The 12,789-nt window shown below is 47.3% G+C and overlaps 1 protein-coding gene across 1 annotated transcript in view; it reads left to right on the top strand.

The window, feature by feature from the left end:
• Positions 1–6,678, top strand: part of LOC140210885 (monocarboxylate transporter 5-like) — a 79,553-nt gene extending 72,875 nt beyond the window's left edge. Inside the window, exon 8 of the mRNA XM_072280141.1 lies at positions 6,146–6,678. Within this exon, the coding sequence (XP_072136242.1) occupies positions 6,146–6,375 (230 nt within the window). The 3' untranslated portion in view covers positions 6,376–6,678. The remainder of the gene's footprint in view (positions 1–6,145) is intronic.
• The last annotated feature ends 6,111 nt before the right edge of the window (positions 6,679–12,789 follow it).

Below are 12,789 nucleotides of genomic sequence, written 5' to 3'. Positions count from 1 at the left end.
ACTGCGGGATGAACAGTGCTTTGCTACTCCGCTGGGTTTCTTCTGTTGTCTGAGATTCTGTAGTTCCAATTCCCAGACCCTCTTCCTCTCCAACTCATTGGTTGGGTGCGTGAACATTTCCTTGTTATGGAGCCAAACTTATATCCATTGCATGAATATATGGTGCGAGGTTTATTTTATTTATTTAGAAATACTACATGGTACAGGTGCTCCTGGCCCAACGAGCCCATGCTGCCCAATTATATCCACATGAGAAATTAACCTATCAACTCAAGTATCTTTGGAAGGTGGGAGGAAACTGGAGCACCTGAAAGAAACCCACACTGTCACTGAGAGAACACACAAACTCCTTGCAGACAGCAGTCGTTTTGAGCTACGGTCGTTAGTGCTGTAATGGTGTTATGCTACAATGCTGTCCTACCTTTTGGATACCTTTTCTTTCTTTCCATTACCTCATATCTCGTACAATTCCTTGGTGGATAGCTCACCATTTGAAGGGTTATGTTAGGAAGAAAGGTCGATAAGGTGTTAATAGTAAAGACTGAAGGAGCAATCTGGCCGAGCAAAGTAAAATGTTAATGGCAACAACAAACAAAATGCTAGAGGAATTTAGTGGGCCAGGCAGCAAATGTGGAGGGAAATGGACAGTGATGTTTCATGCAACACACATCAAAGTTGCTGGTGAACACAGCAGGCCAGGCAGCATCTCTAGGAAGAGGTACAGTCGATGTTTCAGGCTGAGACCCTTCATCAGGACTAACTGAAGGAAGAGTTAGTAAGAGATTTGAAAGTGGGAGGGGGAGGGCGAAAGCAGTGAGAGATGATTTCACTGAACTCCCGTCGAAGAGAGGGTCTAAATTTCTTCCGTGTAGGCATCACTGGAAGAGCCTTCACAGTAGTGAATTTAAAAACGCAAACAACAGGAATTCTGCATGATCGCTCCAGATGAAGGGCCTTGATCTGAACCGTTCACTGTCCAAATGCTACCTGACCCATTGGGTTCCTTCAGTATTGTGGGGGGGGGGGGGTTCATGGTCAACAGCATTCCTAATGACCAGTGCTATTTATTGTTCGTGCGTTAAATTGCTTTTGTAGGATTATGGTTAGATGTTCAAGTTCATTTTTTGTTACATTTTAGCTTGGGTTAAAAAGTTATTTGCTTGTGTGGTTGTGGGTCATCCTTATTGTAACTAGGGTGTGTGATAATCACTTACCCCATCTGTATGAGACTGAGTGGTTCTCTCCCGGGTCATAGCACCCAGTCTGTTTTTGTTTATCACAATAAAAACGGTCTGTCACTATGTTTGCCACATCAATGTCAGGAGTGAGATTAGGAATTAACAGCAAGATTGAAGAGCTACAATGTCAGATGGAGCACCTTAAGACCTGGGGAACAAGTTGAGGGCAGATGGAGCACCTCAAGGCCAGGGGAATAAGTCGAGGGACCAAGCTGTATGCCTCCCCTGCATTCCCCAGCTGGGCTCCCAAAGACGGGACGCTGACCTGAAGGGAGGACCTGGGAACTGTGCATCATGTCTTCCCAGGGAACCCTGATGGGCAAGTGTGCCCAGGCTCTCCAACCCGAGGAATTCAGCAGAGCGCATCACCCACCTCCCTTGTGGCCCGCACCGGGGGAACACAAGATACCACAGCCTTGGGAGGCCAGGCAACAAGACAGGTACCACAAACACCACTAGAGCAAGAGGAAGACAATGGGCCTCAGTAATAAACGCCACAAGGTCCACCCTTAAACTCCTCCAATACAATGATGCCGGCCGCCTGGAGCCTTACCTAGTGAAGTCAAACTTGCCACTTGGCACAGCGGGTGGAGCCCTTCCGAGATGGTGGTGAACCTTGCCCTTGTGCGGGCCCTCCTTGACCTAACGCCAGCTGATCAGTGTAACTGCAGGGCCCTCGTTTGGTGCTGGAGCAGCGTTTTGAACAGAGGCCACTGGAGGAAGCAGTGAGGGAAAAATTGGGCAGCAGGCGGCACTGTGTGGGAGAGAGCTTGTGGGCGTTTGCAGCAGATCTCCACCACTGTTCTTGGCATGGCTACCCCCAGTTCTCTCCTATGGCCCAGGAAGAGCTTGCCCTCCACACCTTTGTAAAGATGCTGACACCAGAGTGCTTTCAGTAGCGCATTCACCTAAAATCACCATCATTGCTGGCCGAGATGGGGGGGGGGGGGCAGAAGCAATTTTAGCCCCTCAAGACGTTCCAGCATTGGCCAAGACCTCCAGCAGAATCACTCCATAGCTGCCTCCCCAGGTGGGCCATTTGGGTGAAGAGTAAGGCTTATACGTGGACTGCGTGGTGGAGGGCATCAGGTGCCACGCGCTGGTGGACACAGGGTCAACCATCACCCTCTGTCTGGTTGTCCTCCCCAACTGGGACCAGCCATTCCTGCCTGGGTGGACAACGATGGCAGTTCAGCTGAATATGGTCACCGGTGACTGTGTGGTCATGAGAGCACAAGGTGTGTCTAGGCAACATCCAGGGCTCCTGCATGATTTGGCAGGACCTGCTGTCCCTCTGGGGGCTTGTGTGGATGTGCCGGGGGCAACCCTCTATCTTGGCACTGAAGCCATGGCTGTCAAGCAGGGCAATGCCAGAAAGTGGACTGGGGGATGCAGCAGCAACCACCACTGGTCACCTCAGTGCAGCCCACTGTCATCAGGAAGCACATCAGCGCAGCACTACTGTGGCGCCCTCCAGTGAGACTGTGCAGGTAGTGCAAGGGCTATGGCACTGGAACCGTGAGGGCTTGGACCAGAACCAGCGGCAGCAGCTGAAGGACCTCCTGGACCAGCTCCTTGACATCTTCGCAGGCAGAGATGAGGACTGTAGACGCACAGGGCTGGTCCAATAGTACATTAATTCCGGCGACATCCAGCCCATCCATCTACGGTGCCTTTGCCTGGCTCTTTCCCAAAAGCCAGGCAGCTGAGCAGTGAATCAAAGAGATGGCAGCTGCTGGCATAATTGAGCCCTCTGACAACCAATGGGCAGCTATGGCAGTGTTGGCCAGGAAGATGGATTGAAGCTCTGCGTAGACTACTACCGTCTCAATGCCATGACCCGGAAGGACTCTTACCTGCTGCCGTGAATGGATGATGCACTGGTCTGTATCATGGGTTTGACCTGGTTCAGCTCTCTCAATCTCTGCAGTGGCAACTGACAGGTCGAAATGGCCCCAGAGGCCTTGCCCAAGACTGCCTTCACCATTGGTCAAGGACTGTGGCACTTCAGGGTCATGCCTTTTGGCCGGTGTAACACCCTGGTCACATTCGAGAGACCGATGGAGAGGTTGCTGGTTCCTATTCTGTGGAGTCACAGTGTCATCTATTTGGATGATCTCCTAGCGCACACCGCCGATTATGATGATGTGCCGCAGAACTAGGAAGAGGTCTGCCACCATCGGCTAGGCGAACCTGCGCCTCACCCTGCAAAATGCTGCCTGCTGTGCTGCCAGACCAAATTCCTGGGGCATGGAAGGAGTGGTGATGGACCCTGAGAAGGTGGTGGTGGTCAGGGAATGGCCCACTCCTGCCATGTCTCCAAGCTGCACAGTTTCCAGGAGCGGGCATCGTACTACCGCCAGTTTACTCAGAACTCTGCCAGCATCACCAGCTCACTGAGAACAGGAGGCCCTTCACCTGGACGGACACTTGCGCTGCCACTTTCGATCGGCTCTGAGCTGCGCTCACCCAGGCCCCAGTGCTGGTGTATCCCGATCCAGCATGCCCCTTCATTATTGACACAGATGTCAGCAAGGGAGGGCTTGGCGCCATTCTGTCATGGGAGGGGGAACAAGGAGAGCGCGTAGTGGCGTACCTCAGCCACCCTGAATGGAACTGATGTGTCACCTGCCGGGAACTCTTGGTCATGGTCCAGTCCCTCCACCACTCTCCGGCCGACGGTTCCTGCTTCGAACGGACCGTTCATCACTGATCTGACCGTTGAGCTTCCGCAGTCCCGAGGGGCAGCTGTCACAGCAGTTGGAGGCTCTCCAGGACTATGATTTTGAGACCCAGCACCGTGCTGGAAGGCACCATGGCAACGCTGATGCCCTCTCTCACTGTCCCTGAGGCCACCGAGTGTCGACGCTGTCACCGCCTCGAGGAGCGGAGCCAGCCGTGAGCACCGGTGGCAGCACTTCAGGTGACAGTCAGCAGCGACCCCCCCCACCGTGGACCACCAGCAGCCATGCCGCAAGCAAGTAAGTGATCGCATACTGACCCGAGTGAGGGGATGGCTGAGTGTGGGCCAGGGTGAGGGGAGGTCTCTGCCCTGGGTCCTGAAACCAAAGCATGCCAGACAGCTGTTCCAGAGGTGGCAGTTTCCTGACAGCGACAGATATCTCCTGTAGTTTGTGGTCCCCTGGGGGCTCTGTGCGAACAGTGCACGGGCTGATGGGGGCTGGCCATTCCTGGGTTGCAGAGACATTGGGCAAGCTGCATGAGCCTTCTATTTGCCTGGCTGCAGTCAGGACATGGAGCTGTTCGGGCATCAATGCAGCAGGACCTGGTGGGGGCCCCAATGTGCATAGGGGTAGACATCCTGGGCCACTTCCCCTGCACTGACACCAAGAACTGCTAGGTTCTCATGGCCATAGATTACTTCACATAGTGGCCAGGGGCATACGTGGACCCAGACCAGAGCACCACCTTAATCGCTAAGAGACTCGTGGAGTATAAGTTGGACTGTTTTATCCGCACCCTGGTGCGCTCATGTTCGGGTGGGAGCTGTGCACGCCAGTGGATCTGGTGTTTGGACCCCACTCCTGAGCCAGATTCCTGGGGAGTACCTGCAGGACCTCAGCGGTGCCTATGGGCTGTTCACGATGCAGCTCGGCAGAACCAAAGTGCAGCCAACGGCCACCAAAAACAGGCTTGTGATGCCCGCAGCCGGGGGCAAGACTCTGCTGCCCCCTCCCAGAAGAAGGGACTAACCCCAAACTGGGAAGCCACTAGAAGGGGTTAGGAGAGGTGCACAACTGCATCTCCGATGTGCAATGTCGGGTGTGGTTGCCTGAGCATCAGAAGGCAGTCGTGCTGCAACAGGACCCTCAGGAACCATGTTGGCACTTGGCCACCACTGACCTGTCGAGCTGACGGAAGGAAATAGCATTCTGGATGCTCTGCCTGTTGCCACTCCAAACAGTGCCTCCCCTGGGGGAGGGTGCTCCAGAAACCTCCCAGCACCCTAGCAGCAGCGTCAACCTCCACCAGGACTTTTGGACTTTGTTGTGGACCCCGAGGTTGCCAGGGATGGCTGAACCCCCCCCCCCCAAGTGGGGCAGTGTGGCGCTCCAGAGTGGCAAAGTCAACAGCATTCCTAATAACCAGCACTATTTATTGTTCTTGTGTTAAAATGATTCTATGGGATTACGTTGGGATGTTCAAATTCATTTATTGTTACATCTTAGCTTGGGTTATAACAAGATGACGTAAGGCACTGTGTGTGTATGAGGGTCTTCCTGACTGTTACCAGAGTGTGTGATAATAAAAACGGTTGTTGAGTTAAATGAGCTTCCTCATCTGTTATTATGGACCAAATGCTTGCCGCAGTATTTTGTTTGTGGCTCTAGATTCCAGCATATGCAGAACAAAATGCAATGACGTTCGAAATGGGGTTGAAATGGAGAAAGGGATGTTCAGTGGAGATACAAACACTGAGGAGACTTTAGAGACGAGCAGTTCAAATAGAAGGCCATAGCAGTCAGAAAGACGCTGGAGCAATTGGTGCTTTCAAACTTGAGATGAAAGGTTTGTTAAACAAAAGAGAATCTGCAGATGCAGGAAATCCAGAGCAACACACTCAACCTCTGGCTTCTTCTCCCTTCCTCTTCAGTCTTGATGAAGGGCCTTAGCCTGAAACATTGACTGTTTAGATGCTGCCGGTCCTACTGAGTTCTTTTGAAAGGTTTGTTGTTAGGTTAAGGACATCAGGTATATGGAGGAATTGGAGGTATTGAACAGCCAAGATCCAGATAAGTGGCAGAGCAGGTTTGAGGGGTTAACTGGCCTACTACTATACTGTTATTCACAAATCACATCTGAGAATTACAATAAAAAGGTTTTCTTTGCTTGAAAGTTTTTAAACCTTCTGTCACTCAACTAAAATCCATCTTCTCTTGTTTCAGGAGCTCTTTACGACTTCACCAAAAATTACGATGCCTCATTCCAGTTGGCTGGCTCTTGTTACCTTCTCTCATTCTTGATTTTGTTTTTCGTCCCACTGGCTGAACAAAAACTGTCCAGGGAGGCTAATAAAAAAATTAAGGATGACTTCAGCCATTTTGCCGAAGAGGATGTTGTCTCTCCATGTCCCACCATGAAGAAGGAATATCTACAACAAGAAAGCATGGTCTGAGTGAGACTTCAACCCGCAGCATCTCACAGAACTTGTGTTCGACGAATACCAGTGCCTTGATTTTGCCACTAATCACATCTTCAGTTGTACAGGTCTTTGGATGGTAACAAAATGAAGGGAACATCAAGGTTTTAAGAGATGGTTGTTTCCATTGCCAAGAAGGGACTGGATGCTTGCTGGATTTTTGAGGCTGAGCTTCCTGAACTAACTCAGACTAACCAAAGACGGGGTGAGAAAAGGAGAACAGCACTTTATTTGAAAACCACTGAATACTGAAGAGTACAAAACCTCTACAAAGCAATATTTCTGATAATTTTATTGGTTTTCATTGTGTTTTATAATACAAATATAATTTTAATCACCACTGGTAATTTGTAAAGCACGGAGAATAAAAGAATAAATGAATCTTGAGGACTCAGAATAAATTCCACAGATGCTGCCTAGAGTGTTTTAGGATTTTGATATTATCAATCTGGAAGGAGTCTTAGGACCATTTCACCAAACAGCCCACTTGTGAATAGCATGTAAAGCAATTGAAAATATATTGTAGAGAAATTGAGGGGAATTGCATATTAGATGAAGGACAAATGTGAGGTTGCAAAAACCCTGAGTGTAGCAGAGTAACACCACGTGATGAACACTGATTCAGACTCCACCTTAGTTCTGTCAGGGTGCTATGGTAGCGTAGCGATTAGTGCGACACTATTACAGCTTTGGGTGTCGGAGTTCGAAGTTCAATTCCTTATGGAATGTGTGGGTTTCCTCAGGGTGATCTGATTTCCTCCCTTTGTCCTAAGACATACAGTTTAGTCGGTTAATTGTCTCATGATTAGGTTGGGGTTAAATTGATGGTTTCTGAGTGACACGACTCGAAGGGCCGGAAGGGTCTAAATAAATTAAATGTGGAATGTATGATATACTGATGCATACTTTTTGTTCTCGCCGAGCACACAGTGCCTTACATCATTTTTAACCTGCTGTATAAAGTTAGTTCAAGCACCTCCTGAGATAAACCAAAATGCAAAACTCTAGACTGATTTCTTTAAGAAGCATCATACTGATGGAACTGTTGTCTTTGGATGAGATGTCAAATGGAGACCCTATCTTCTCTCTCAGGTGAATGGAGAGGATTCACTGGGGCTGTTTCATAAATGGGAAGGTGATCTCCCATATCGTGGTCGATATTCCTCCTTACTTAAAATCTCAGCAATAACTACTCAAGTTTCTCCCCCCACTCCCTGGCTGAAGGATGGGCAGATTAAACAATTCAATATAGAATTTGGGAAGATGAAACTTCAACTGTCCTTCATTGTTTCTGCAACTTAAAATTAACTCATTGTCCCCATCTCCAGACAGAGAGTTTGCCTGGACTTCAGAAAGGAGAGTGGCCAAATGGATGGGAAGGATTTAGAGCAGAGTTCACAACCTTTTTATGCCATGGACCAAAACCATTAAGCATAGTGTCTGTGGATTCGAGGTTGGGAACCCCTGGTTTAGAAGGATATGGGTCACACACAGGTAAATGTGACAAGCTTAGGTGAAATGCTGGTCAGTCATTGGGCCAAAATGTCTGTTTCCATGCTGTGTGAACCTATGACTCCACCCCACCAGCCACCACATTCATTATACTAATGTACCAAGAGGGCTTGGTCCATTAGACCATCAGACACAGGAACAAAATACAGCCCGTCCCTCTCATCCCCATTTTCCTGCATTCTCCCCCTAACCTTTGATGCCCTTACTAATCAAGAACTTATGAACTTCCGCTTTAGGTAGACCCAGTGACTTGGCTTCATAGCCAGCTATAGCAATGAATTCCACAGATTCACCACCCTCCAGCTAAGGAAATCCTTCTTCAACTCTGTTCTAAAGGGATGTTGTTCTATTCTGAGTCATTTACAAGGAGAGTCTGGATAGGATGGGACAGTGTTCTCTGGAGTGGGTGAGCTGAACCGACAATCTTCTAGCGGTTTGTAAAATCATGAGGGGCATAGATAAAGTGGAGATGGTCAAAGTCTTTTTCTCAAGAGAGTCTGAATTTATCGACTTAAGGATGGGTGGGGGGGGGGAATACTTAAGGAGAACCAGAATAGCAAGATTTTCACCCAGAGGCTGTTGGCTACATGGAACCAGAAGGGCAAGATTTTCACATAGAGGGTAGTGGCTTTTTTATAGGCATTCATTAGTCTCATGAGACCATGGATTTGCACCTTGGAAGGTTTCCAGGGCGCAGGCCTGGGCAAGGTTGTATGGAAGACCGGCTGTTGCCCATGTTGCAAGTCTCCCCTCTCCACGCCACCGACGTTGTCCAAGGGAAGGACACTAGGGCTGATACAGCTTGGCACCGGTGTTGTTGCAGAGCAATGTGTGGTTAAGTGCCTTGCTCAAGGACACAACACGCTGCCTCAGCTGAGGCTTGAACTAGCAACCTTCAGATCACTAGACCGACACCTTAACCACTTGGTCATGTGCCAACACGTGGCTACATGGAACCAGAAGGGCAAAATTTTCACCCAGAGGCTGGTGGCTACATGGAACTAACTACCAGAGGGTATGGTAGGGGTGGGTACAATTACAATGGTTAACAGATATTGGACAGGTACATGGATAGGAAAAGTTTATGGGCCAAGTTCATGGAAATGAAACTAACTCAGTTAGACACCTTGGTTGCTGTGTATGAGTTGGGCCAAAGGACCTATTTCTGTTTTGAATGAATTTATCAGATTTCACAATTTCTGTCACCTTCAGGAAATTTCCACTACCAGACTTCCAGTATTCAAAAACGATCATTTCTTTTGGGTTTGCCTCGTCTGGTCTTACATCAACGTCAAACATTCTCATCCAACAGCACATTACCATGCACCCACATTCAGCTTCAGATGTGACACCTATCCATTCACACCTCCCCTTCCCACCATCCAGAGACAGTCACTGTCACTTCCAGTCGAGGACACTGCATTGGTTATCCACAATACATTGGGGAAACCAGGTGTCGTTTAGGTGATTGCATTGAGAGCCCCTGTATTCAATATGAAGAGTAATCTTGAGTTTCTGAATGCTTGCCACTTTAACTCCCTGTCCCATCCCCATCCAGATCTATCTGTATCTGATGTCCTCCGCTGTTAAAATAATGGAAGCTTATGGAACACTCAGTCAACTTCACTCACCCCATCACTGAACTGTCAATGGACTCACCTTCAAGGACTCTGTGTCTCATGTTCTCAATATTTATTGCTTATTTTTATTATTTTTTTCTTCTTTTTCTTTTTGTATTTGTAGTTTGCTTTACACGTTGGCTGTTGTCCATCCTGTTGGTGTGATCTATTGTGTTTCTTGTATTTATTGTGATTGGCCACAAGAAGGACACTGCGGTAGTTAGTCCGATGCTACTACAGCTCAGGGCATTCTGGAGTTTGGAGTTAAGTTCTGGCACCATGTGTAAGGAGTCTGCACAGCCTCCTCAGGTGCTCTGGTTTCCCTCCACAGTCCAAAGGTATTCTGGGAAGGTTAATTGATCATTGTAAATTGTCCTGTGATTAGGTTAGGGTTGATTGTGTCTGTCCGAGGTTTTTGGGGCAGCATGGCTTGAAGGACCAGAAAGGCAGACTCTGTGCTGTATCACTAAAATAAAAAATAAAACAAAAATGAATCTCAGGGTTGTATATGGTGATATGTATACACACATACTTTGATATAAATTTACTTTGAAATTTGCACTTTGAACCTCCAGTCTGGCAAAGTTGCAGCGTTCCAAACTCAATATCAAATCCTCCAACTTCAGTTAAGTTGCTTTGAATATCCATAATGGAATTGACAATTTCTGCTGCGAACTGGAAATATAAGAATGGATTTAAAGGGAAAGAGAGAATAAGAAAAGTTAAGAAAGACAACAGAATTTGAAGGGCAGAAAGCTCAGGAAGGGATCCGAGAGTATGGCCAAGTGCAATAGGAATCAATGTTAAAGGTGAGGGGAGTAAAAGAATTACTTTAAAAGGATTTGAAGTATTATATATGAATGCACAGAGTATAAGAAATAAAGTGGATGAGCTTGAGGCTCAGTTGGAAATTGGCAAGTATGATGTTGTGGGAAGAACAGAGACATGACTGCAAGAGGACCAGCGCTGGGAAATGAATATTCAAGGGTATACGTCCTATCGAAAGGACAGACAGGTTGGCAGAGGGGGTGGGGTGGCTCTGTTGGTGAGGAATGAAATTCAGTCACTTGTGGGGGGAGACATAGAATCAGGAGATGTAGAGTCAGTATGGATAGAACTGAGAAACTGTAAGGGCAAAAAGACCCTGATGGGAGCTATCTACAGGCCCCCAGACAGTAGCCTGGATATAGGGTGCAAGTTAAATCAATAGTTAAAATTGGCATGTCGCAAAGGTAATTCTTCGGTTGTTACGGGGGATTTCAACATGCAGGTAGACTGGGAAAATCAGGTTGGTACTGGACCCCAAGAAAGGGAGTTTGTGGAATGCCTCAGTGATGGATTCTTAGAGCAGCTTGTATTAGAGCCTACCAGGGAGAAGGCAATTCTAGATTTAGTGTTGTGTAATGAGCCAGATTTGATAAGGGAACTCAAGGTAAAGGAGCCATTAGGAGGTAGTGACCATAATATGATAAGTTTTAATCTACAATTTGAGAGGGAGAAAGGAAAATCGGAAGTGTCAGTATTACAGTTGAACAAAGGGGACTATGGACCCATGAGGGAGGAGCTGGCCAAAGTTGACTGGAAAGATATCCTAGCAGGGATGACAGTGGAACAACAATGGCAGGTATTTCTGGGAATAATACAGAGGGTGCAGGATCAGTTCATTCCAAAGAGGAAGAAAGACTCTAAGGGGAGTAAGGGGCGACCGTGGATGACAAGGGAAGTCAAAGACAGTATAAAAATAAAAGAGAGGAAATATAACATAGCAAGGATGAGCGGGAAGCCAGAGGATTGAGGTACTTTTAAAGAGCAACAGAAGATAACTAAAAAGGTAACACGGGGGGGGGGGGGGGGAAGATGAGATACGAAGGTAAGCTAGCCAAGAATATAAAGCAGGATAGTAAAAGCTTCTTTAGGTATGTCAAGAGGAAAAAATAAGTTAAGACCAAAGTTGGGCCCTTGAAGACAGAAATGGGTGAAATTATTATGGGGAACAAGGAAATGGCAGACGAGCTGAACAGATACTTTGGATCTGTCTTCACTAGGGAAGACACAAACAATCTCCCAGATGTAATAGTGGCCAGAGAACCTAGGGTAACAGAGGAACTGAAGGAAATTCACATCAGGCAGAAAATGGTGTTGGGTAAACTGATGGGACTGAAGGCTGATAAATCCCCAGGGCCTGATGGTCTGCATCCCAGGGTACTTAAGGAGGTGGTGCTAGAAATCGTGGACACATTGGTAATCATTTTACAATGTTCTATAGATTCAGGATCAGTTCCTGCGGATTGGAGAGTAGCTAATGTTATCCCACTTTTTAAGAAAGGAGGGAGAAAGAAAACAGGCAATTATAGACCAGTTAGTCTGACATCAGTGGTGAGGAAGATGTTGGAATCAATTATAAAAGATGAAATAGCAGCATATTTGGATAGCAGTAGCAGGATAGGGCCGAGTCAGCATGGATTTACGAAGGGGAAATTATGCTTGACTAATCTTTTGGAATTTTTTGAGAATGTAACTATGAAAATGGACATGGGAAAGCCAGTGGATGTAGTGTACCTGGACTTTCAGAAAGCCTTTGATAAGGTCCCACATAGGAGGTTAGCGGGCAAAATTTCAGCAAATTGTATTGGGGGTAGGGTACTGACATGGATAGAAAATTGGTTGGCAGACAGGAAATAACGAGTAGGGATTAATGGGTCCTTTTCAGAATGGCAGGCAGTGTCTAGTGGGGTACCGCAAGGCTCAGTGCTGGGACCGCAGCTATTTACAATATACATTAATGATTTAGATGAAGGGATTAAAAGTAACATTAGCAAATTTGCAGATGACACAAAGCTGCGTGGCAGCGTGAAATGTGAGGAGGATGTTATGAGAATGCAGGGTGACAGACAGGTTGGGTGAGTGGGCAGATGCATGGCAGATGCAGTTTAATATGAATAAATGTGAGGTTATCCACTTTGGTGGCAAGAACAGGAAGGCAGATTACTATCTGAATGGTGTCAAGTTAGGAAAAGGGTAAGTACAACGAGATCTAGGCGTCCTTGTTCATCAGTCACTGAAAGTAAGCATGCAGGTATAGCAAGTAGTCAAGAAAGCTAATGGCATGTTGGCCTTCATAACAGGGGGAGTTGAGTATAGGAGCAAAAAGGTCCCTCTGCATTTGTACAAGGCCCTGGTGAGACCAAACCTGGAATATTGTGTACAGTTTTGGTCTCCAAATTTGAGGAAGGACATTCTAGCTATTGAGGGAGTGCAG

This window comes from Mobula birostris, chromosome 16 (assembly GCF_030028105.1).
Source record: "Mobula birostris isolate sMobBir1 chromosome 16, sMobBir1.hap1, whole genome shotgun sequence".
Lineage (NCBI taxonomy): Eukaryota > Metazoa > Chordata > Chondrichthyes > Myliobatiformes > Myliobatidae > Mobula > Mobula birostris.
Note: the sequence above shows the minus strand (reverse complement) of the source record. Positions and strands in the feature narration are given on the sequence as shown.